We start from the raw sequence: 26,819 nt of genomic DNA, 5'->3' as shown, positions 1-26,819 counted from the left end.
GAAAGGGGGGGGGGGGGGCTGGCCGACCAGCCGGACAGGAAGCCAGTGGCAGCACGGAGTCACCACGGCCTCTCCGCCTGGCTCCGCAGAGCCTGGGGCAGTTGCGCTGATTCACACCCCCACTAGGGACAGCCCTGGTATTAGCATTACCTTTTACTAAGAGTTTTAAGCCTAATGTTGTTGGACTTAAACCCCAGACTGTTGTCCTACCCTACCAGGCTGTACTCCCTTACTCTCTGAGCAGTGAGAGCAGTTTCTTTTAACCTGTTTCATGCTGCTGCTGCTCTATAGAGCATTTCCCCAGATATACCAGTAAGAATGAATCTTTAAGAAATACATCTCTGTCCCTGCAGCCCTAAATTATCCTCCTTTCTCAGCACTGATGATTAGGAGAGTAAGTGATAATTAGGGGATAACTAAGGGAGTTTTTTTTTTCATGTCTGGACAACCTGATATATTTTTTTAAGCCACCACAGCTTTTCTTATGGAAGACATATACCTAATATGAGTTGCAGCCACTGGAGTCTTGCTTTTCTGATTGGTGTTAACCTACATTAACCTTCAGAGTTAATTTACCTCAGTATCTAGCTCACATGTTGATGAGGCTGTAGGTATTCATCGTATTAATTTGGCGTTACTTCTGGCATCTTATTTAGGTATTTATCAATTCAAAATATATCGGCTACATTGTACTAATGATGGATAATCATTACCCCTTGACCAGAATGAAGAAGAAATCATGGTGGAATGTCGTGTACGATTCCTGTCCTTTATGGGAGTGGGCAAGGATATCCATACATTTGCCTTCATTATGGATACAGGAAACCAGCATTTTGAGTGCCATGTTTTTTGGTGTGAGCCAAATGCAGGCAATGTATCAGAAGCTGTTCAGGCTGCTTGCATGGTAAGTGATCTTTTACAAATGGAGCTGTAGTGTTCACTGACTCTTTCACGCCTTCAAATTGTAATCATTCCAGAGTTGCAGTTCACTCCTGTGGTAGTTGAAAAGTGATGTATGTAATACTTTACACATAAACATTCTTTGAGATCTTCAAACTTAAGTAAGGAAATAAGGCTCCTATTCTAAGCTCATCTCCCATCCCTTTATTCTCATTATATGATTCTCTGGCATGGGGCAGTTTGACAGACATTTTACAAGTAATGATAAGCACTGGGCCTCTCTAGCACCTTGCCAAATTGGAGTAGATATTCAAATTATACATGTAAATTGACCTATGGGAAGTTTTCATTTACATTTAAAAATCAGACTCTAAAATTTGACATGTGCAATTCATCTTTAAAGGCCCTGAGCTTGATGGTATTATTGACGGATTTCAGGTAACAAATATACAGATCTTTCACAATGTTTTTAAAAGAACAAAAGCAAGAAGATATTTGTATTATAGTATTTTGTACTGTGGAGTCCAGAGCATTTGTATTCCTGTGGTTTGCAACCAGCTTAACTCACAGCAGGCTGCTGAATTAAGGACAAAGCAGTGCGAGCGTTGAAGGAGAAGCAATGCCTTTGAAATAAAATCTTCGCCAAACAGTTGGAACACCCCAGACATCCTACAGAGCTGTTCACTACAGTTCTGTGTACCTTGGTTACTTTGCAAACCCCTCATCCTTAGAGGGCGGCAGGGGCAGGATAAGAATGTAAGCCTGCCAAATATCTAGGTTGTGCTGTACTACCATAGGCACAGAAACTTGTTCAGTGGTATCTGGAAAAGCAGAATGCACCTAAAGGCTTTGGATGGTCTATGTAGCAGTGCTCAGGAGTCCAAATAACGGCTTAGGACCTCACTGTACTGGACACTGGGCAAACAGAACAAAGAGATGGTCTCTTCCCAAAACAGCTTCCAGTCAAATTGTGCATCAAGGACACATGCAAAGGTCTGCCCAAAACCATTTGTCGGTGATTTTAGTGCTATTAAGAGAGCAGTCATTGAACCTGTACAGTTGTAGAAACTAGCATCACATAAGCTTCTAAAATAAAGATAGAGGCTCATGTGATGCTTTAAGCGGATCTGGAAAACCATTCTGGCTTTGAGAGGCAGAACTGCAAAAGCTCCATCAGTTCTTAGAAGACTTGCTGTGAATGATATGTGTATAAGATGAAGACCATATGGGGGGACAGCCACATGTCCCAGCCCAGAAGCTGTTGCAGGAGTCCACTGGGGCTTCCCCTAGGTCCTACTGCCCCTGGGTCCTGTCATTTTTGGCAGGAAACAAGGACAGATGAATTATTAATTTTCTAAATTTTTTAGGGGCCCCGTGGGCTGGATCTGGCCTGCAGGCTGTATTTTGCCCACCCCTGTTTTAGGGTAAGGCTCTGTGCTCTAGGGCCATTTCTACCCATAGATATGCTGGCCCCTTTCCTACTAATTTCGGTAGGGCTCTGTCTGTATACAGATTCAGAAGATCTGACCATACACTATAAAAATAGATTGCATTTCTGATTGATCTGAAGCTACTGAATATACTAACAACTTCAGAACTCCTTTACTTTGTTGCAGTTACGGTATCAGAAGTGCTTAGTAGCCAGACCTCCTTCGCAGAAAATTCGACCACCACCTCCTCCTGCAGACTCGGTGACCAGAAGAGTTACAACTAATGTAAAAAGAGGAGTGTTGTCCCTCATTGACACTTTGAAACAGAAACGCCCTGTCACTGAAATGCCATAAGAGGATTCTTGTAACACTTAACCCAAAATATAGTAGCTACACTAAGGAAAATGAACTGATGATGCTCAGCCTTCCATTTGAAATTGCTGATGCTTTGTCTTCAGAGAATTTACCCTTATCAAAACAATGTTAGACAAGCATGTTCTCTTGTTCTTGCCACCATTGTGTGATATGAAAAGAAGCATGAATAATTTTTTTGCTGTCAGTGAGTTACATCATGAGCAATGGAAGGTCTATTTCTGATTGTAAATATTATGAACATTACCTAAATTCACACACACAAAGAATATGGCCACATCCCTCCTAGAGAACTAACGCTAAAAACCTTGGAGTGAATGATGCCTGAGTTAATAGTTTCACCGTCTTGAGCTGGATTTGTCACGAGCAAACCTTAAATCCTGCAGCACTCTTCCCTATTTTCAACACTGGAGTAGGTATTGAATAGTTACCATTGACTTATAAATACCAAGTTTTATTTTCCAAAACTGCACCTATTAGTTTTAAAGTGTCTGTTGGAATCAGTCTAGGAACTATTTAACAACTCTCCCTGAAATGCTTTTGAACCATAGTAACCATATTTCATCTACTGTTTATATATTATGACCTTGGAGAAGAATTGTTTTAATACCAAACTGATGCTTAAGATATTGGAAAAGTTTTAAGCAATACAAATCAGGGTGCATCAGCTTCAACTATTCATCCTCAGACAGACACATGTACCTGGTAGCTGTTAAATTTATTCTCCAAAGTCCTGCAGCATGCAACAAAAATGTGATTTGCTTCAGATAGGATTTATCCCTATCCTAAGTCAGCAGAGCCCAACCAGAACTGTGCAGACAAGGAACTATACATTTCCTTAGATAAAACTGTGACCTTTTTTTCTTAACAAGCTTTCAGGTGAAGGCCTTGTGACGCAACTTTTCCCGTTGGAATTTGTTGTCGAGTTAAAACTTACATGGGCACAAAGGAAGAACAATCACATTTTTGCTGCATAGGCCCGTTTGTGTGCACCTCGTCCTGTGGAGTTTTGTTTTACTTTCATTCATTCCCTTTCTGTAGCAGCTTTCAGCAACAGGTTGAAACAGCGATACAGTTGTTCTGACAATGGGGCTTCTCGTAGCACAACCTAGTTTTAATACTTCTGCTTCAAAAACTCCAATTATGTTGGTCCACACCACAGCAAGTTCCTTGGCAACAAACCATAAGGTATTTCCCCTCAGATTTGTGCATTTTAAATACTCTTATCTGTGCTGACACTAATTCTGAAAAGAGATTGTCAAGGTTAACAGATCCACAGTTTGACCTATTTGGTCTTTACATCTATTCACAAAGGGTTTTGTTTTTTAAGTAAATGCTTTCTTGTATTTCTTCCCTTAAAATTACTGTTGATGGCTACCTATGGGCACCCCTCTGGTAAACAAATTAGGCTGGGTACGAGGTAACTGAATACATTTCAGCTTTTAGCTTATAGAAGTACTATTAAAAACAACAGGGGAAAAAGCTGTTAAATGAACTGAGCCTATATGAAATGGGACAACTGAGGGCCAGAGTGAGATACCAAGTGTAGCTTTGGGGGTAGCATTGGAGGAGGTGGCCCTGAAATGCTCCTTAACCAGCGGTTATTTTTTACATTCTTTTAGCAGTACCTAGCACAAAGGGAACCCGACCTGGCTGAGACCTCTAACAGGATACTACAGCACAAAGATATACATTTAGCCTGCGGTTCCAGTTCAGCAAGGTGTTAAAAGTGCATATGTGATACTAGGCAGACAAGGTTCTTTGGGTGAATCTGATATCTTTTATTAGACCAACTTAAATAGTTGTAAAACAATTATTAAGCAAGCTTTTGTGTTCAAAAACCCTTCGTCAGGCTAAGGAAGTTTCAGCAGTTGGTGTGTGCTCTTCCTGGATGGAATGAAACGTAAAGAAGCCAGAGGCTGGTCTGGTATGCATGCAAGACAGGTAGTCAGTGAAAATGTAGATTGAGGAGTCAATGGGTGAGAGACAGGCTGGGGAGGGGGGGAAGAGAGAGAAGGGGGATAAAAGTTTACTGATACTAAACACACACACACAATTCAGGTGTATGCTTAAATCCCTCACCATAGCAGTTGTGTCCCTCATCCTGTTCTGGAGAATCAGGGTTTGAAGCAGCCTCCATATACATTTGCTCCTTCTGTCTCTGACTTCCAACACTGGTGATAGCAGTGAGTCACTAAGAGGAGGGCTCAAACTAATCCTTTTCCCACTTGCTCCCAAACAGCCATTAAATGATAACAGTCCCCAGCCATTACCAGTTTGGTTGATTCAGTAATCACTGGTCTGAAGACAGGAGGCTATGTATTTGTTATCACTCTCCTGAACCAATCAGTTGCTATTTTTTAATGATAGGAAATATCCTGACAGTGAGCATTTCAAGTTTCAAACTGAAACTATGCCAGGGCTGAGATTTACAACAGTCCCACAGCAGTGAGATTTAAATAATATAGATATCAAGCAATGTTTCCCAGATGGCCAAACCAGGACCTATTCTTTCTATAATTATAGAGTTGCTTTAAAAAATCACATTAGTCACTCCCCATTGTGGTGCAGTTTTGTCTAGACTGTTCAGTAGCAAAACAAGTAAGAGTCATGTGTGCAATCCCAAGAAGCAGTGAGGAGATGAAAGAGAAATGTGTGGAGGTGTCATTTGCAGATACTTTGTGTTAAAAATAGTCTGGTAGACTTTACCAAAATACTGGCCAAGACCTTGATTCTGCAAAACCCAGGTACCTTAAACATGCAAGTAGTCTCTTTGGCTTCAACAGGATCTTTATGCTCTTCAAGGCTAAGTGTATAACCTAAGTGTTTGGAACAAGGGTTAATTTTTGCAAAGCCAAATATCTTAAAACAATAGGTTAAGACACTTTCTGCCATGGCCAAAAAGTATGTATGATGCGTGTGAAAGAGCAAATGCTAGTGTTTTACCCAATGTTGTAGTGACACTTCAGTTATCTATGCATTTTTGTATCTAGTGATCCTGTAAGCAGACAGCCATGTTCACTATGCCTCATATGTCTCGTGTCATTTTTTAATTAACCTGTTAAATATAGCTTAAAATATTTTTATTTTATTTATTCTATTTTTACTGAAATATCCTGCTTTATTATGTTGACTTATCTTTACTAGAAATGATCTCACAACTTTTCCCATGCTACATAATCTCTGTGTACTATACGTTGCCTAAAAAGGTGAGTTTTGTAATTATTTGTAGTCACATTTTTATTGAAGTACGTAAAAGAAATGGCAAAAATGTGTAAAGCTGTCATCTTATTTTTTTAAATGCAAATAGTAAGTTAAAGCAGATATCACATCATCTCATTAAAATGTTCCATTGAGGAAGCAAGATTTACTGGCACTGCAAAAGTCTGTAGTTGGAAGCCTTTCCTTTGAAAGCTACAGCAAGCCTTGGTGCTCTCTTTAGGTCTTATTTAAACTACTTACTATTTCATTTAAAGAAAAAAAGATATGAGACACCTACCAGACAGTTGCACAGGAACAAAATAAATATAAAAAAGGGCATTGATGTCTCTTACAGTGAAGACTTCTTGGGGATAAATGCTGTATGCAGTTACTTCTACCGCTTAAAAAAAACTAAAGCAAACATAAGCCCTTAAAAGAGGAATGGATTGAGTTTGTTCTGTGCCATAGACAAAGATTTTAAAGCCCTTTTCTTTTAATTGTATCAAACGTTCCATAAATCATTGAAGCAGGGATATGAAAGTGTTAGTAAATCACTTGTGGAAAATGGAGCTATTCTTATTTCAACAGCTGATATTGGCTCAAGCGTTAAAGCCCACACCTTAATACCTTTATGTGGCAGGCTTAGTTATCTTAATACATTGCTAAAACCTGTGCTGTGCAGTCAGCAGAAGTAGGTTTGATTTATTTTAATATCTGCAAAAGAGAAAGGAAAACACACCCACTGTTTATCAGTCAGAGTTCAGTGTTACATAAAGCAGCTGACTGAATCTGAAAAGGACTTTTTTTTTTTTTTTTTTTTTGCTGTTGACCACTTTTACACATTAAATGTAATCTGTTGTGAGAATAAATTTAGCTGCATAAAATGTCTTGTCTCTCTTGTCACTGGTCCATGACATTTGGAAACTGGTACACTTCTTGGGAAATGCCATTCAACAGCATTGGACACTTCCTCTGTCCTAAGGAAGGAAAGAAATTCAATGCATTTTGAATTGTTTGGTGGTAACTTAAAAGGAAAGATTAATCTCTTGGGTTAGAGAGAGGATGGCAGTAATATTCCTACCACTATACTGCCTTTAAGAAGTCCTAGAAGACTTTTTTTTAAAGAGGGCTGGGAGGATGGTGAGAAGGGAAGCAATTGTAATGAATTTTTAGTGAGCTAGTGAACCTTTCACCTACAGCTTGCTGCTGTTATTCATGCCCACAGTAAGGACTTCTGCAGGAAAAAGGTAGTTGTCAGGATTCAAACATGCACACCAGGCTTGGAGAAGGAAAGGAATGAGCAGGACAAGCTCAGCTGCTCAGGGCACGTCTGTTCTCTCCTGGAGCAACAGGATGGTTTTCTCTGTTCTTCCCATCACTGTAACTGCAACAGCCAGCTTGGGAGAAGAGGAGGAGCTGACTGGCCCTAAGTCAGGCCTGGAAAGGGCATAAGTACATCAGGAACAAGAATGACACTGAAGGGATAAAATGGAAACAGACTTCATTGCTGGGCTAGGGGCTGGGCAGACATAGCAATGAAAGTTCATGTTGCTTAGCTTTGGAGAAGCTGGCCATGCACAGTCGTTTGATGTAAGTGCACACACCTGGGAAGGGTACGACTGAGTGACAGTTAAGGTTTTCAAAAATTCCTGTCAACTTTTAACCTGTGGGGCTGATGATATTACATATCTGACAGATCAATTTTTGTACAGTCTTGAGGAGAGGTCAAGACTTTCACCTTTAGATTTTCAGCACAAAGTATAGAACGAATGTAGGCATTTAATAGTTGTCATTTTATTTTGAATTCACTAGGACTTAAGTTTAGCAAGTTACCAACTGTAATAGAAAAAAATCATTACTGTTAATATATTTATGAAGTTAAAGTACATATACTTTTGGCTTAAAGTATAAATGATAGAAAGTTATCCTCTGAACCTATTTTAAAAATACTACATAATACCTCTGAATTGGCTAGCTGATGTCAATGTTTAGAGAGAAATTCTAAATGAAAATATCCAGCAATTATTTCAAACACGGCAAAGAAGGCTTGAAGTTATTCTTCTCTCCAAGTTCAGAAAAGGCCTGTGAACACTGAAAGAGTTGAGATGTGCTTGACAGTAGAATATCTTAACTCTTCTAGCTTTAAAAAAAACTTCTGAAAATACTGAAGCAGCTAATAATAAATGTTATGTTCCTGAACATTCAAAATTTGTATAGGTTGAAAATACAATCTACCAAGCAAGATGCAACAATATATTAATTACAAATTAGAATGACTCAGACTATTAGATTTTAGACAAATCTCAAAAACAGTGTACTTTAACTTTTAACTTGATCTTCACAAAGAACTAGAAATGCTTTTCGGCATTCTTCCCCTAACCCACATGCCATTTGGCTCAAACATTTTAAATCCATCTCCAAGACGGATATAAACCAAAAATTGTTCTGAAAGTCATTATTTAAATGAACAATATTGGTACATAAAAGAAATCACATTTGCTAGATACAGCATACCTACATCTGACAGAAGCACTTTTCACCATGAACAAAATGAGTGGTAAGAAAGTAGTTCAGTGAGAATCAGGGTTTTTCAGGCTCTACCTGGCCTGAGAAGTCAATTTTAAAAGCCATGGCAGCACGATGGCCTCATGTTTGATATTAATTCAGCCGTCATTTTTTAGCATCCAAGTACACATGCAGTTTTAACATGAGGTTTTCTGTTCAATATTTTTCTGAATGTTCCAGCTGTTGCTTATTAAAGTATAGCTGCTAGGAAACAAGGACACATTTTTAAGACTATGTATGAACTTGTGTGTTCCCCAGATGCCTGCATGAAATATCTAAGCTGAGAACATACAACTTTGACATTCACAAAAATCCACCTCTAATTTTAGAAAAGTAGCCTGGCTTGTAATTTTGACTTTCATTCCCATGCACCAGTGGCATAAATAATGATGCTGTTATTTTAGCAAACTCAGAAATAACCACTTGAAAGCTGAAGTTTGTAATGAGGCACTTTTTAGAATGCTGAATAAAGCTTGTGAAAATTAATCGTAAGTTCCACATTCCTGGGTAAATACATAGTTTTAGTGAAAGGCACCTTCCAAATTCTGTCACATTTTAAAATGATAAACAATTAGCTATATAACGTCTTGAGCTCTGCCCCCCAGTGATTTGCATAATCTCTAGATGTGTCATATGAATTTGATATTAAAAATCTAAAGTTGGATTAAAGCAACTACACAATGTATTGACCCTTTCGCAAAATAGTCCCATGCTATAGCCATAATAACCATGAAAAGGGTATGAACTGTAAAGCATCTCTATAGGTAGCTAGTGCATGCTGTAGTCTAAGTATAGAAAATAACCTACACAGAAGTCTTTAAATAAATATAAGTGATTATATCTACAAACCAGTAACAGGAGTCCATCTTCAAAGCCATGGTCGAGGATGCTTAATCACAGCTGAAGGTAATGTTTCTTTCGATTTCATCAGTCTTTTTGACACAGAAGGTACAAGCAAGCCATGTGTTGAGCTGTTTATTCCAATCCAGTGATAGTAATAATGGTGAGCTGCAATTCTGGATTTGTTGCCTTGTGGGTTGAAGTACGGCACCATAACTGGAGGCAGAACTATCTCTACAGGTTTTAGTACAACCATTTTATCTTCTGCCCGTGGCTTAATATTTGTCCGTTTCTCAAGCACTTTATTCATAGTTGATGGGTTCGGTGCGTTCTTCAACATTCTAGGCAGGGAGGAGTTTAAGACAGGTTTGGTCATTTTCTTCCCTTGAACAGAACTGTTTGTTTGGCTCAGATTTTTTTTCTCAGAATTACTAATTGCTTTTGATACTGAAATTTCAGAATTAGATTTAAGAGATACCATCTCTCGGCCCAAGAATTCTGCAATTTTTGTTTGTGCCGAGATATCTTTAGGCATGTTTCTTTGCTGCACTGCTTTTGATTTCTTCTTCTTTTTCTCTTCTTTCTTTGAGGGTTTTTCTATTTCAATGCCTTCTAATAGTCCTTTGGCTGCAGCACGAGACAAAATGTCTTTAACAGATACAGACTCAGATGGATCCTTCTGAAAATTAAAGAGGAGACAGTAATGAGCTAAGCTACAATATTATTTTAATCCCTTAGATACCTTATAGCTATTGTCAAGTTCAGGATTATGACCCCACTGTATGTTCTAAAAAAAAGAATACAAATATTTGTAAAGCAACAGACTGAGGTCATTAATGACCTAACTTCACTACAGAATCAAGCAGGAGAACTCAAGTCATTTGTGAAAACACTGCTGACAAAGTTCCTGAGTAATACGATGGGAATAAAAAACAAGTATTGCCTTGCATTCAAAGTAATGTGTTCATGCTTTTCAAGAATGTTTATGGTTTTATACAGTGGTGTTCAGTCTCCAGCCCATGGGCTGGAACCAGCACAGAGCCTCATCTGGCCTGCAGGGCTCCACACAGGTTTGGAAATTTGACAGCGGGGGAATGGTGGCAATTAACATTGCCACTGCTCCCCCACCACCAAATTTCCAAGCCCCGTAGCCAGATGACATAGCCCTGTGAGCTGGAACAGGCCAAGGCACTCGGCCTGATCTGGCACATGCAGGGCTGGGGCCCCATGCTGCATTGTGCCTGTTTGCCAACCTGCTGCTGGATCATGTCTTCAGGCTGACCCCACACACCAGATCTAACCTATGGACCAACTCTGTATCACGCATCTGGCCCACAGCCCAGAAAGGTTGGATACTAGTGGTCTAGTGCTTGTAGGAAGGAAATGGAATTCTCAACTGTTAGGTTTGTGGCTCCCAACAGATTTGCTGTGCAACAAGTCACTGATGCGCAACTTAATCCCCTCTATCTATCACTGGTGAGGTCACAGCTGGAGAACTATGTCCAGTTTTGGGCCCCTCAACTACAGAAAGGTTGTAGACAAATTGGAGAGTCCAGTGGAGGGCTACAAAAATGATTAGGGCGCTAGGGCACATGACTTATGACTTGTTGCAGGAACTGGGCTTATATAGTCTGGAGAAGACTGAGGGGATTTAATAGCAGCCTTCAACTACCTGAAGAGGGGTCCAAAGAAGATGGAGCTGGACTGTTCTCAGCGGCAGCAGATGACAGAACAAGGAGCAATGGTCTCAAGTTGCAGTAAGAGACGTTTAGGTTAGATATGGGGAAGAACTCTCTCACTAGGAGGGTAGTAAAGCACTGGAATAGGTTACCCAGAGAGGTGGTGGAATCTCCATCTTTGGAGGTTAAGACCCAGCCACAAAAACCTTGACTGGGGTGATCTAGTTGGGGACAGCCCTGCTTTGAACAGGGGGTTGGACTAGATGAACTCCTGAGGTCCCTTCCAACCCTAATTTTCTGTTTTTTTCTCTGTTTGCCCATGCCCTGTTCGAAAATATCTCCGCAGTATCTCAGAATATAGAACAAATGTTTGTAAAGTCTTCGAGATCCTAAGGTGAAATATTAATAAGGGTAATAAGACAGTTACTAGCAGAAGTGTACCCAGTGTGGAAAGTTCATCTAAGACATTAATAAATTACACAACTGTCAAGGCAGATTAGTGAAAAACAGAAAGTTACCCACATATGAAGGAAGGAAAAGGTTAATTTAGACTTGCTAAGGAAAACTGTCATGTAAGTGAAGAACAGAAATTTTAAACTGGACACCTGACACGGCATGTTTGTATCATGGCAGTAACAAACCCTGGCCAAGCTATGCCCAACACAGGCTGCCTACCTACTGCCACACACAGGTTCCAAACCTGGAAATGTGCTAGCAAAGATGCACCAGGGCATCTCTCCATGGCTGTTTTTGAGTCCTCATTCTCCAGTGTGTTTGAGAGGGGACATATTTCTGGAGGCAGCAAACAGGTAGGCAAGTCATACCAGGGCTATCAGAGTGCATGGTTTTTCCTGCCAGGGAAATGGTAGAAGTCTTAGTAGCCCTTTTGAAGAAAAAAAAAAAATCCTACATTGACAGATAATTATTTAACAGGGGGGGGGGGGGTTCACTTGGAATTCTCTTGTTCTGCTAGAACCCTTCAACTTTTAATCTCCCCGTGAGTCAAGCCTTTCATACAAAGTATTGCTGTAATACACTGGAAGAGGGACTGAATGATCAAATAGAGCTCACATCTGTTACTTCTAAGATTAATCATCTGAACAGCTTTTCCATAAAAATAAGAGGCCCTCCCTGCCCCCAGCAGAAAAAATACGAGCTTATATTTTCCTCACCTACTTTTACAACCCACTTTAAGGTCCCTAAGGTGGTCGCAATCCTGTCAGTCCAGAGGAACACTGAACCGGTATTGACAACTGTATTGCTGGGCCAGTCATTGTTAAACAATTTCAGAGTGACACTGCAAACACTACAAGGATTATGCTTACTATGACAAAGTGATTGGGCATTACAATCCCAGTCCTACGCTAGCACAATCACAACGCAGAACCAGTGCCCAAACTGGATGTTACTTTCAACTTAATGGCAACAGAGAAAGTTCCATGTCCAGCACACTTGAGTAGTTTTACTAGAAGCTGAATTGTGGCTTACCTTGTGCCTGTATAAGCTTATGTTTTGGAAAGAGCCTTATTTTGAAATATGTAATTAAGTGAGACGCAAGCATTTCTAGATTAAAAAAATACTCATTATTAGAAAAGATATAAAATTTATAAATTTAAGATGAAAGCAGCTTTGAGTAGGAAAAAATCAATTTCTTTTCAACAGGATCCTTCATTTTCTTTCATTTCAAAAGGAAACCATTTAAATTTGAAAGTGATGTTAAATTTGAAAGTGATGACACTATGTGTAAATGGGTAGTAAATAGATTTGTACTTCAGGCAGCAGGCAGAAGATTCCATTTAATCTAGGACGATTCCAAGCATCTGTGTGATCTAAATTGAAATAAATACTTTGTAAAGAAACTGAGTGACTGGGCAAAATACTCAGATTCTTGTAGGCTGCTTCAGTTAGGAAGAGTTTATGGTGGTCAGGTATCTACAATGCAATTTTCTAATCATAACATCAAGCCTCTTTCCTTTGGCATTCTCTAAAAACCTTCTCTCTCCGCCTTTCCTTTGGGTCAAGCTACTGAGCTTGTTCAGGCTGTGTCAGGCTTTGTCTGTTTCTATGTGCTCGCTCTCAGCCATCGAATGCCCCTTCCCAAAACTATTCCTAGCCAAAAGCCCTCCACTCACAGCATACACATTTCTGCACAGCTTTGTATTAGTTTCAGGAGGAAATATGCTTAACTATCTCTTACAGCCAATTTTAAACAAGCAATATTTAAATCTACCAGTTTCAGCAGTTTAACCCAACCTATAACAGGGCTGCAATCCTTGTGACATGATTCCATTCCACAGTCATGTTAAGAGAAGATTCATCTGTTGGCAAGTCTTTGCAAGGTATGCAGGAGTGCTAGGATCCCTCCTGGGCTCTATACATGTAGACAAACAGGATGACTGATTGTTTTAACTGACTCTAAGCACTGGCTCCAAACAACATGCTTTAAGCAGCGTGGCTACCGCACCATGGTGACAGTGGAGAAAGGTCACAGGAAAAGAATGATACTAGCTTCACACCAGACCTATTCTCCCTACAATACTGCAGTGATGAAAAAAAATGATCAAGCAGTAAAACAGACTGCGTTGGTCACACGCCCTTCTCTTCAATGCACCGACACCAAATACAAAGGATGTGCTACAAAGCTTCCAAGATGTTTCACTCTCATTTACCTCTCGATAAACTGTTGCCTTGCGTCCTTGTCTTTAGTCTTGTTTGTCCAGTGAACACTCTGAGACAAAGGGGGCTAAGCTAAAGTCAAGTTACTTATATATGATACATTTTGTATACTGGTTTATTAAAAGATACTAAAAAATAAATATAATATATGAAATATTTCAATTTAGTAATTTTTTTCAATGTAGACCCATTCTGCTTCTTTAGGGCTTACCTCTCTGGCTAGGACTGCTAAGAAACAACAATTGGAAATCTCAGATGGCTCCATTTTGAAGAAAGAATCAGAAGAAATCTCTGAGTTGCAGCAAAGAGGAAGAACAGGTGGACTAAGCCTAGGGAATATTACAGATCAGACGATTCTAATGAAACAGTTCACATTATAAAATGCAAACAAATAGAGACACTAAATATCGGTTTGAAGTACAATCCCTAGGTTAGCATCTTTTACAGGCATGCATTAATATTTAACCATATTATTCTTCATTTAATAAACAGAATTCTGATTCAAAACAAACCGAGTCTACTGGAATTCTACATTTTTCAATAAGGTATACTGACCATTTGCAAACAAAACTATTAAAATTAATAAACACTCTTAGATGGCTTTTCTCATGGCTACAATTACATAGGCACTCTGGAAGGGAAGTCAGGGCCTGGATCCTTCTACTCAATGTTTCATAGCTGGTAGGGTCAGAAGGGACCTAAGCAGGTCATCAAGTCCGACCCCCTGCCAGGTTCCCCACTGCCCTCTAGCCAATGAATGAATAATAAAAAGAGCAGTGGTTCAGCTTCAAGAGGGAGGGCACTATATAATGCCTAACCTGTGGCCTGGTAGTTAGAGCTTTGTGTAGGTTCAAAGCTATAAGCAGGTCTCCTTTTTTTCTGAAAGAGTGCTCTAACCAGGGTGGATAAAAGTCAATGTTTTGTTGTTGTTGGTTTATTCGATTTTTTTATTTAAATAGGATTTTTTAAAATTTATTTGTATTTGAGTTTAAGATGGTTTTTAAAAAACTAAACATATAAAGATAATTTTAATTCAAGATATGTTAACACTCAAAGATATCATCATGGAATAGGGATTATAACTTCTAATTATATACTATTTGAAAGAATATATTCATGTAACCTTTTTAGAAGTTTTATAAATAGGCCACAACAGGCCATAGACTATATTAGGGACCCAATCTTATGGGGGTCCCAGAGGCTCCTCCATAGATTAGTAAATATTAAAGAAAACTACTCTACCCAATGGGACTCAGTGCTCAATCTAGAAAATCCACTGAGCATCTCTGTGATGCTTAGTTTCAGTTCTCAAACAGTGGATTCATCTCCAGACATATAGGCGAACAAGGTTCTTTGGGTAGATGTGATATCTTTTATTAGACCAGGGATTTTCAACCTTTCCTTAAAAGGGGGTGGGGGGAGGAGGGGGAAGCACAGCAGCCGGATCTGGAGCGGGGGGGAGGAGGAAGGAGGTCTTGCATGCGTTAGCACAGGGTGGTGGATGGTGGCACGTGAGCTCTCTCCACGCCCTCCCCCACACTGTGTTCAGCTGGTGGGCCAGCGCCTGTGCAGCTCACAGAGGGGAGCCGCTGCCCTCACCCCCCTGCTGCTGGGAGGTGGTGGCACAGGGTGATGGTTGGGAGCATATAACCCCTTTCCAAGTGTCCCCAGGTGTACGCATACCCCAGTTGACATCCCCTGCATTAGACCAACTAATTAGTTGCAAAAATTGTTCTTTGTAGGCTTTCGGGCACAAATGCCCTTCTTCAGGTATAGGGAGAGTTTGTCGTCTTCAGAGATAACATCCTTGTTAACAGCAGTCTATGGAGATGACGGATAATAGACCTGATCACCTACCCATCAGCCCTCGTGTCTCTCTGCAAGTTTGTATACACACAGTCAAGCCCTTAACTTCATGAAACTGCACTTTTAGAGAAAAGTAAATGAATAAAAGGATATCAAACAACAAGAACGCACCTTTTGTAGAAAACAATAATTAAATTGAGGCTTCCTACCCAGTGATTTAAATAGATTCGATTTAAATCAAATCCACCATGCAGTGAACTGTGTCAAAATTTTTCATTTTCCAGATACACTTTTCAACTGTTCCAGGAAGTTTTAAACTGACATGGTTGTAAGCTTGTCTGCTTCAGGATTAAATTGCATTTAAATGAATTTAAGTGCTTCCCTCAGTATGTAGTATAGGTTGAATTCTCTCATGGGAATGAAACAAAGTAGGAGACAGCATTTAAATTCTGTTTTGTGTCAGGAAAAAGGAAGTGGAGATTATCTCACTATGCCCATGACATGAGATGGGAAAAGCAATCCTCTAAAAACAAACTGGTTTCAAAACCTATATGAATCTCAGCACATTTGCAGAAGTCAGACAGTCACTTCCCAGATCCATAAAATAAACAGACAGGACAACTGAGTCTTATATATTTATATGAACACTAGCCAATTGCCTGTCAAGAATAACAGGGGGGCGGGGATGGAGTTCCACCACCTAACGCCCCATGCTGCTGCTGTTCTGCCTCTTGCAGGGACTGGGCCACCCTGTCTGGTCCTCAGTGTGGCTTCAGAATCATGGCAGTGCTCCCCTATACTTGGAGCACTCTGATTGGCTGTTCCCATCAGCCAATCACTGTGTGAATAAAGCGTTACAGACAGACGTAGGCTTTTATAATATTAGAATACTAGCCAACTGCCTGTCAAGAATGACTGGTGGGGGTGGAGAGCAGGCCGGCTTCCCACCCCCTGCTCCATCCTGTGTCCCCACCATCATAGCAGTGGGCTTCCTTCTGTCAGAACACTTCTTCACACTCTGACTGGCTGTTTGTCAGCCAATCAGAGCACAAATAAAGCGTTACAGATGGCCAGATTTAGGCTTTTATAATATTAGAATACTGGAAGATAGAACCATCGAAACTTCCAGCTAAAATGTGAGGTCAGCGGACATAAGAGCGCTAGACAATCTGGCATTCCTTTACATGTAGCAAAACATTAAAGGGGAAGTAAAATACATCAGTGGCCATATTTACTTGAATTTAAATTTGAATTTCAATGGAATGGACAAACGAATTTAAATGAATAATTAAAATACTCTTCATAAATCCATAATCCAAAAAAGGTAAGTGCTTTACCAGTATAATTGACCAAAAAGGCATAATGCATCTTGGAGAGTGTTTTTATGATTCTCTCTCTAAATTTTAAATTTTCTACATGCAAAAAAGCTATTCCTTACCTGTAAGGTTGTACTTTACCTCCTTCCACTCCATATTCTAGAGCTTTGTTCACTACTTCTTCATTTTCCTCTTTATAAATTGAACAAGTGCAATAGACAATGGCTTGTACTTTATTAACTATAAACATTAAAAAAAAATCCCAAATTACCATTTTTGGAATAAAGAAAGCAAATTAAAAAAAACTAGAGCTAGAGATGTATAACTGTTATGAAAATAATTGGGAATTTACCAGATATCTATTGACGGAACATTGAACAATAAGTTAATATTCAGAGACTGCTTAAAATCATAAAAGTGATACAGAAAAATGTATTATGTCATTTTTTCCATCTCTCCATCAAAATGTGGGACAGTTTTACAGTATATTTTTAGTAATTTGTCCAGCTTGTTTTTATTTTTCAAGCAACAGAGTTACCAGCACCTCTAAATCTAGTTGCCAAGAAATTTATGGCTATACAAGGATAAATCTTTTTTTAATTTCACCCTATTGCATACAGTAATACCCATATATGCCAACCTAAATAGTTACTCTTCTGTGTCAAATATTTGCAAAGTGAAAATTGATTCAAGGACTGTGTCTTGAGCTGTATTCACTCAGCTCAGAAGGGGGGCTTTTTATTTATTTATGCTATGGGAAGGGAATGGAACAAAGACAATTCACCTTTAAACCTTCTCCAATCCCGTGGCCACAATGAAAGGCAGCAGGCCAGCTCCCAACATGACAGCTGTGGCCTCAAGGCCATTCTACTGTAGGCTAGCAGCCAGTGTTCTTGCAGCTGATGATTAGTGGGACATAGGCAACTCTTGTCCATGTCTCATGTAATGGGGCTAGTAGGGGTGGCAATAAAAGTAATGGTACAATGGCCCTGTGCCACATTGAGAAATCATGGGATAATATAAGTAGTTCAAGCAGGTGCCAGAACTTGGGCCTTTGTTTTTGCTTGCTTCACTAGCCAAATTATACATAGTTAGTCCTTTTAATTTTTCTTTCCACTTTTGATCATCTTTGTTTTTCTTCTACAAACTGCCTCTAATTTGTATTCTAGTAATGTGATAGCTGGAACTGAACGCTGTATGCCAAATACTTCTCATGTGATACAGAAAGGATCATCATCAGGGAAGAACTTAGCAGAGTAGGAGACTGAGAATGTAAGTTCGATGTGTGTTATTTGAGGGATTCAGTAGACATTTGCCACTGAACGTTTAGTGTATACTGGGGTTTTTCACTGTATTAAATTTTGGTCCAATTTTTGCAAACTTGAAAGCAAACAGACTTACAGTGCATAGCATGCACTAACTCCTTAAATTGCTGCTCAGCAAGAACACCGAGTTTATCTTCAGCTACAGATCCTTGGAAAAGGTCTTTAAGCAATCCCGCATCTAAATGTAGAAAGACATTATTAAATAGCATTAGTCAAATTTATTTTTACATGTGAAGCTTGTATCTGTATTTTAAAATCCATTCCAATTTGCAGAAAATTCCCTATTAACAGATCTTGTTGCTGTTAAGTGTAATGAAGTGCAAGGCATCAGCCCACGAGATGTCTATATGATTATTTATTCCCTTCCAATTATTTATCTAGTTTATATGTGAATGCAACTTCCTGTATTATTTCTGTAGTCACCAAGAATATTACCCCAGCTAATAATCACAGTTAAAAGCCTCCTATCCCACAATACGGTCATTACTGACTTAACTGAATGTCCTCAAGTTTTTTTAATGAAATAAGTCTGCATCCACTTTCCCCATTTCTCCTTGCTGTATGAACCAACCTTAAATCAATGGGTGCTTGCAGATGTACCTCTCCACCCAAAAAACAAAAAACCCAGCGCTTTATTTTAACTTGGTGCATTCCCACATGGAGCCCCATGCATGCCCAGAAGAGGCAGCACATTACTTCAACCTGGCTCGCCTGATGTCTATAAAAGATCAAGTGCTTTAGTCAGGTTTTTTTGGTGCTTTTTTGGCACCTGATCTTTACTGACACTGCAGAGCTGAGTTGAAATAACATGCTGCTTCTTCCAGTACAGCACAGTTTTTTGGGTTTTGTATTTTTTTTAATGTCTGCAAGCAGTCTTTGTTTTTGCTCAGAGGAGATTTAAATTAAGCCATATTACTTTTTAACTCTAAATTGTATTAAAGTTTCAATTTCCTATTTCCTTGCAATTAGAAGAATTAGAGTTTTACTGAGTTATCACTATAAACTGAATGGGGAATTATACAGGACTCCATGAAACACTGCTGTTAATCTACCCATATGTCTATGTAGTGTGACACAGAGTTACTGCTGAGAGACGAGACAACTTGAAAACTATTAGCAGCTGCCTCCTTCAGCAGTATTTCACACTTTATCTCTCAGACATCTAGAGTTTATTTTTGTTACAGCCTCAGTGTTGGAGTTAGGTATCTCATAACTCATCAAATAAGAACCATATTTCTGTATTAACAAATAACATCTAGTAAACTAAAATATCCCCAAAACACAGATTATGTTTAGGCACAGTGTTGTTCACAACTATTTTCCATAATTTTCTATGATTATTTTTATTATCCATGTGCCTATCCTAATATTTCCTTGTTTCACTTAACAGTTGTATCTTCATCTTCTGTCTTCAGAATCACGTTTCTTCTTATACTATGGGTGCTGACAGACATGGGGGGGAAAAAAAAACCCAAGCATTTTACCGGAAGAAGCAGTGCGTTACTTCAACCTGGCTCTGCAGTATCTATAGATCGGGTGCTTCAGTGGGGCTTTTTGGTGTTTTTATCTAAAGTTGATTCAACCAGCTATTAGGTGAAAGTGCCAAAAAAGCCCCACTAAAGCGCCCAATTTATACAGAAGTTAGGAGAGCCAGGTCCAAGTAACGCAATGCCTTTTCTAGAAATGTGCTGGGCTTGGTGTGGGAGCATGCCGAGTTTGAAGTAAAGCACCATTTTTTGGATTTTTTTTCACATCTGCAAGCAGCCTACCTGTTTTCATACCAGCCAATGCTGATGTCATAAAGGCAGATTATTAATTCATAAATACAGTAGCAGATAGACACTTAAAGAAAATAATTGCCAAATTTTATGTCTAAACAAAAATCAAACATTTCTACAATTAAGGATAAACTCTGAGCCAAGAAAAAAGCATCTTAGCTTTGGTGAAAAACAGCTCTACAAAAAAGAGTGTACTGGTATATAAGAATACTAAAGATACACTTTAGAGATGGTTTATTTGACCAACATGCATTACAGCCAAACACCATTGTTGCTGAAAACTGAATGTTTGTAACTGCAGATTAAACGATACTACAATTATCCAAAATTTAATTTACCTAAAAATTCAAAAGTAACTTGAAATTTAGAATTTTCTAAAAAATTCAACTTTTTAGAAATTCCAATACTCTTTATTTTCAGATATTTCCACTACCATTTCTAATGATCAGAGTATATCCATTCTTGTAATTTTAGTCATGAAATAATACAATGGCATTTCTACAAAAGTTTACATTTATACAAAGTAGTATATTCAAAGTATTTAGTTATTCATATGACTAATATATATATTAGTTGAACTAAGTTAACTAATTGTAGTAAAAATCAGGAGATAAATAGTGAGCACTGCACAAACAACATTTCAAAAGCAGTTAAAAAGCTAACAAAATGTTTTATCCTATTTAGCTTAATTGTAAGATTACCTTCATGTTCATTTAGAATAAATTCTATTGGGTTACTAACACCCAGTCCTGAACATCGAGGTAGCAACAGAATAACTTTTGCTTTTTGCAGTCTGTGATCTGTTGGTTCTATCTCTGTAAAATCCTCATGTAGTAGCACAGTATCTGAGAAACAAGCAAACACTGAAAGCTAAGTATGAAAGCAATCCAGTAATATTTTACTGCAATAAACCTGTAATCACATTGACATTATGCAAATTTCACTAAACTCTGCCCTCAAAGGCATCCAATTCCAATTGATTTCAAATACCTTTGAGGACATGGACCTTGGCATCTGCCACAACTATATTTGCATTTGAATACTTAATCATCTCTACAGCAAGAGCCCATGACTGAATCCCACAGCCTTTTCACATTATGCCCTGTTGGTACAATTAGGAGAAAGGCTTGTCAAGAGGATTTTTAAGTTAAATTCCCAAAAATGCCTTTAGAGTCACATCTGGGATTTCTTTCTTGAGCTAACAAAATCAGATGCAACTGAAAGTAAAATGAGCATATGGCCAGAAAACTGAATATAAAAACTGTATTACATTGCAACAACGCCTCCTAAATTATGCAGGAACCCCAATGCTGCTGAAAGAAGCACTCTATCCCACTTTCACCTCAGGAAGTTTACTGAGGAATGCTCTCTACATCAGTCTGTCTTATACCACAAAAAGACTCCCTTCTTATTTCTTAAATTAGTGGTGCTCCTCTGGCCTGCAACCAGATCCAGCCTGCAAGGCAATGTCATCCATCCCATGGGTCACTATGCACCCCAAAATTTGACACTGGGGAGAAGTGGCAGTGTTAATTGCTGTTCCCCTTCTGCCAAATTTCTGGACCTATGGGAATAAGGCTGGGTAGCAGAGTGTGGGGGCAGGCTAGCACATGACTAGATGCAACACACTAAGCCCACACACAGGATCTGGCCTGCGGACCTGGAAGGTTGAGCACCACTGTCTTAATTGATTAAGAAAGTTGGATTAGTGACAGTTATAACTTCATTTCAGTTGCAGAGACAGAATTCTCTGGGGCTTAAGAAATAGCATTTCCAACAGGGAACCCCTAATTGACCCGTTCCCTAATAAAAATGAAGACATAAATAGACAGATTCTATTGTTATCTATGAGGCAGAAAAATGGATTAGACAAGAATCCATTTAGGCACTTAGGTAAGTGTAATTTATTCCACAATGCTTGAATCTCTGAAAAATCCATTAATGCATTTATTTTCTAACAACTGCCATCTTACCTTCCAGACTGAATCAACAAGCAGCAAGGAGGAGATTGAGGGGGGCTGTCCACCTTTTGCATTAACAGTTTTTCAGGGACTCAGGGTGAAACAGAATCTCACTAAGAATACTTAAACAAGAGAATCTGGCTCTTATGGTCTTAGGTCAGTGATTCTCAAGGCAGAGTCATCATACTTAATGGCATCTGCAAATATCCATACTATAAAACAGAAGTTTAACTCATACTTTTACAGTCCAGGCATCTGAACATGTCCTTCAGCGCAGCTCCCTTTGCCTGTGATTTTACTCCACATACAAATACTTTAGATGTGTTCTGATTTGTCAGTACTGATATATGGGCAACAGTCAACCAGGAACCCATATGAGCCACTATGACGTCGTCATCCATGTTCAATAAGGCTTTCACAGAACGTACAGCAAGGCTGCGAGATTTATCCTAGAGGACAATGCATATTACCAAGTAATTAAATACAGCTAATTAAGAACTGGTAGATTTTGGTTGTTGAATTTTAGTTCAGGCTAAATGTTATTAATTTGGCTTCTCATAGTACTGTACTTTTTCAAACTACAAAAGTGGGCTCATCCATTTCACCCAAAACAGGGAAAGGGAGGGGGTCCATACAGCTAATCATATTGTACTTTCCAAAATATAAAGTAAATTTTACCTAAGTTACTAAATTAAGCAAACTATACAGTTCCAGCCTCAATCCTTCCTCACGTTGAGGCTGGGGGAATTCATTAAGCCAGTGAACCCCCAAAAAGACTTAAAGCAAATTACTGTGAAAAATAAATGCTGTACAATATGCAACATGCACCCACTGAAGGCAGTACCCTCAAAGCTTGCTATATCACATTTTCTATGACATGAAGACACACGCAATGACAGTCATGTGGCTGCACTATCCAGTCACAAAGGAGAAGTAACCCCTTTCAGTTCAAAGGAAGAGATGTGGAGAAAGTCCTGATTAAATGCAATCTCTTTACCCTGGAGCAACATATGCTTCATTGATACAGACTTGAACCCAGAGATCATAAAGAGCCAGAAGACCTCCAAAAAGATTGAATGGGTGATCTTAAAGTTACCAGTAGATATTTTTGTAGATAAAGGTGCATCTGTGATGTAGATCAACTATTACTTCCTCCAATTTGAGGTTGCTAACACACTTTTTACATTGTAGGAAAGTATGCATTTTCTTGATACTTTCTTAGAAACAAATGAAACTTCATTTTCAGATCACTCTGGGAAATGACCTGGTATGACATTATAAACCTTTTTTAGGTACCAGTACTGTATCAACTAAACTTACCTTTCATAGCCCCATCAGAAGTCCCTAGAGGATACTGATGGCCTGAAATAGATAAAGCTGGGAGACATGTAGAACACAGATGACAAGCACTGTGCTGAACTTGACAAACTGTGACAGTTGTTTTTAATAACTGTGACAGTAGATTTGCAGGATGTGAAGAAAAGTTTCATTGTTGCCACCAGAGACTTGGCAAAGTTCTAATGAGCAGATCTTTTTGGATGTTGAAAAACTGAGTTAACCTAGGCTCATTTGCATCAGAAACAGACGTGAGGGTCTCTCATAGGAAGATGCTTTGCTGATAAAAATCACTTAGATTAGGACCTAGCTATTTAACAGCCCTTCTGTTGTAGGTGAACTGCATGTCCGAAGAAGCTGAATGTTTCTGGATCTCAAGAAAATCTCTCTTGATGTTGACAAATTCTTTTAATATCACTGCCTCCAAACTGCCTATTTTTGGAGATGAGTGCTAAGGTTCTGCTGAGGCAGCTCCAACAAGATCTGGATTCTGCAGGTCTCCTTTACACAGGTAAATCTGGCTTTCAATCTGGGAGTACTAGTTATATCAACAGTGATTTTCATCCCCAACTGGTGAAATCAGGTATCTCTTCAGATTTATTTAATAGGGCTGTTAAGTGCTATTCTCCTGCTTCATATCCTAGCTGAGGTAGACAGAGTTGCTTTAAGGCAGGGGCAGGCAAAGTCCAGCCCATGAGCTGGATTGGGCCCATGGCAGACTCCATTTCCCAGCAGCCCCTGCCCATGTTGCTGAGACTCCATGGAGACACCAGCAGCAGTGGGACCGTGACAGCGCAAGACCAGGGTTTCCATGGAGACCAACCCCAGCAGCACTGGCAGGGCACACTGCTGGGCAGGGAGCTGCTCCAGGGTCAGAGCTGGGATCTTGCAGCAGTGACAGCGTGGTCAGGAGCCAGGGCAGAACTGCAATCCGCTGTCTACACCCCCCTGCCCAGAAGAACTAAGGTTGACCTTGCACTAATTATATTCTATACATGAAAAATTATAACAAATTGATAATTTTCCATGTACTGAATCCAAGTATAGCTGGAGTTGATTTAAATTTGAATTAATCTTGGATTCAGGTAAATATGAATGGAGTTCCTATTCCGTGACTGTATTCAACATGCAGGTGGAACTAACATTTTCAGAAGTGGTGGTTTTGGTGCTTGCTTGGGACATATTGTGAAAGCTTAACTTATGAACTCCTTCTCTGGAGGAAAAAAAAAAAAAAAAAAAAAAATCAGGGCTTTTTAAGGAGTCTCAAAGTTATGTAATTGAAGATCACTTATAACTGAAAACCTTGACTAGATCATCCCAGGGTTACCAGAAAAAAACAGCTGTACAAAGGGCTCTACCTCACTTCTGTATTATGGTAGGAAGCTCTTAATAAGCTTGCGTGGGGGAATACTGGGTGCAAGTCAGGAGAAAGACTACTTAACCTACTGTAAAGTCAGTGGTCTAGGAACCTTTCTATATCATGCATGGAGAGGCAGCAGTGACTATTCCACCGCAAGCATGGAACTGCAGGAGGAAAGATATAAGTATTGTGATGCTATTATTTATTGACTAGGAGTAAAATTATTTAAAGCATCCAAATCAGATGCTTAAGTGGTGTTTAGGTTCCATTTTCCAAGTCATTTTTGAGGATGGGACTGAGGCACTTCTGAAAATTTTACCTAAGCCTTTCACAGAAAACAGCTTTAAAATAAAATCTTAACTTAAACATCCTACTGATTACACTGACTATCGTTTATAAGCATTTACATTCAAGTGTCAATATGATTCAATGATTATGGTTTTTATAAAGACAGTATCTAGGACGTTTCACAAACTGTTGGCAACTAGCTACTTTTAGCCATTTAAAATAAAGAAGGAAAAGGCATGCAACATATTCTAAGGCACAGCATTCTCTTAGGCTAGAAGTAGACATTGCTAGTGGAGCAAAACCAGCTGTGCTGGGATGCACCTCAGCACAGCTAAGCTGCAAAACACATCACTCACTTCTCACCCCGCTGATGCTGCAAACAACAAGCGATATGTTCTCCTGGGGCTTGAGAAGCCTGGTCCTGCACACCCTGGGAATTCTTACACAACGCTGGGCCCCGCAAGCCATGGGAATGCCTGCCTGGCTTTCCCCCTTACTGAGACATGCCTCCGGAATATGTCTTCACAAGCAGGAAAGCCAGGCAGGTGCTCCCAGGGCTTAAGGAACCCAATCCTGCACAGGAATTCCTGGGATACACAGAATCAGGCCCCTCAAACCCCTGAAAAGCACAGGCAACTCTGGGTTTCCAGCAGTCTTGCACCATAAAGTAAACAGACATCTGCTGCTAAATAGCAAAACAAAAGGATACCACCTTTGTTGTGACCATTATTCATGGCATAACAAGGGGTACGGATGTATGCTTAGCTTCTGTGCTGCCACACAAAAAAAAGTTATGGTGGCACAAAAGCAACACAAGTTGATGTCTGTTTCCACCCTTAGTTTGCAGAGCAGATTAAGGAAGCTCCTATTTACTGAATGAACTCACCTGTATTAAGAGTTTGTAATCTGTGAAAAGCTCCAAGTTGAGTAGTTCTTCTTTAAGAAAGGAAGGAAACACCAGCACATCCTGGCAATGTTTGTCCAGACAATATGTATAACCTTCCAAATCTGATATAGAGTCAACTCTGGTAAATCCTGCTTTTGTTAAATTTCTATAAACTTCTTCAGGGCTGTTAATATATTTAAGATTCATAATACTTATAATAAGCATTACCACTGAATATACAAAGTTAAATCTCAAGAAATCATCCTAAAAACCTAGATTTTTGCTTCAAACGTACCATAAAATTCAAAATAATCAGAGCTAGTCTCTGACAGTTAGCACCAAATTTACTGTTGGCATAATTTGGTTCAGTTAGATCGACTTGAATGGACTAGCACTCTACAGTGAAGTTAGTGCTCAGTCTCTGGAAAAAATAAACTTGTGCAAAGATAATACACATATGTACATTTAACAAGTGTAACTCACAATACACAGGCAGTCATGCAGACTAAGAAGTGTATACTGTTTGCTTAAATGTATTATTTGTGTAATTTATTATTTGTGTCATACACTTGCACAATATACTGTAAATGGAGAGTCAACATGGCAACAATCAGTCAGGTCAACTAACATATTCAGCCTAAGTAAAGGTTGCAAAATCACAACCAAAGTAAGATGTGTTAGCTGTCCTGAAGCACTTACAATTTAAAATAGATAATATATAAAACACATTCAAGTAAGGAAGAATATGAAAGAATTACTGGAAGGACCATTTGGTAGATTTATCACATCAGTTTCCATTACTATAAACAAACATTAAAATTGCTATCCTGTATTGACATGCACACTACCAGAGACAGAACTTAAAGGGGTACTGTCAGCTGCATATTATACCTTCACCCAAACTCCTCTACCAATTTTTGCAGCTTAAAAATAACATTTTTTCTATTTTAAAAAAGTATTTTAAAATACTGCAGCGCACACATGCTCTCCTTCTGTAACTGAATTTTCTGATAACCCTAAAGCAAGCAGCGGAGCTGGCTTGTGCTGCAGCCCTTCCAAGTCCAACCTTGCAGCAGGTTTCAGAAACAGGTACACAGAACA

General features: G+C 39.2%; 2 protein-coding genes across 9 annotated transcripts in view; one reads left to right on the top strand and one right to left on the bottom strand.

Moving 5' to 3' along the window:
- The window catches only part of APBB2 (amyloid beta precursor protein binding family B member 2), a 290,361-nt gene extending 285,791 nt beyond the window's left edge, over nucleotides 1-4,570 (top strand). For all 5 annotated transcript variants that reach the window (XM_025192056.1, XM_025192055.1, XM_025192058.1 and 2 more), the window contains 2 exons: nucleotides 725-904; nucleotides 2,517-4,570. In XM_025192056.1, coding sequence (XP_025047841.1) covers nucleotides 725-904; nucleotides 2,517-2,684 — 348 coding nt within the window. In that variant the 3' untranslated portion in view covers nucleotides 2,685-4,570. The remainder of the gene's footprint in view (nucleotides 1-724; nucleotides 905-2,516) is intronic.
- Nucleotides 4,571-6,703: 2,133 nt separating this feature from the next.
- Nucleotides 6,704-26,819, bottom strand: part of NSUN7 (NOP2/Sun RNA methyltransferase family member 7) — a 41,281-nt gene continuing 21,165 nt past the window's right edge. The window contains exons 6-13 of one of the 4 annotated variants that reach the window (XM_025192059.1): nucleotides 25,719-25,902; nucleotides 22,088-22,298; nucleotides 20,590-20,733; nucleotides 18,187-18,288; nucleotides 16,908-17,025; nucleotides 13,875-13,992; nucleotides 9,318-9,987; nucleotides 6,704-6,880 (exon numbers count right to left, since the gene is read on the bottom strand). In XM_025192059.1, coding sequence (XP_025047844.1) covers nucleotides 9,337-9,987; nucleotides 13,875-13,992; nucleotides 16,908-17,025; nucleotides 18,187-18,288; nucleotides 20,590-20,733; nucleotides 22,088-22,298; nucleotides 25,719-25,902 — 1,528 coding nt within the window. In that variant the 3' untranslated portion in view covers nucleotides 6,704-6,880; nucleotides 9,318-9,336. The other 3 variants (XM_006035881.3, XM_025192060.1, XM_025192061.1) reach the window with 3 other exon arrangements.

Source organism: Alligator sinensis, unplaced genomic scaffold (assembly GCF_000455745.1).
Source record: "Alligator sinensis unplaced genomic scaffold, ASM45574v1 scaffold1550_1, whole genome shotgun sequence".
NCBI classification, from domain to species: Eukaryota; Metazoa; Chordata; order Crocodylia; family Alligatoridae; genus Alligator; species Alligator sinensis.
Note: the sequence above shows the minus strand (reverse complement) of the source record. Positions and strands in the feature narration are given on the sequence as shown.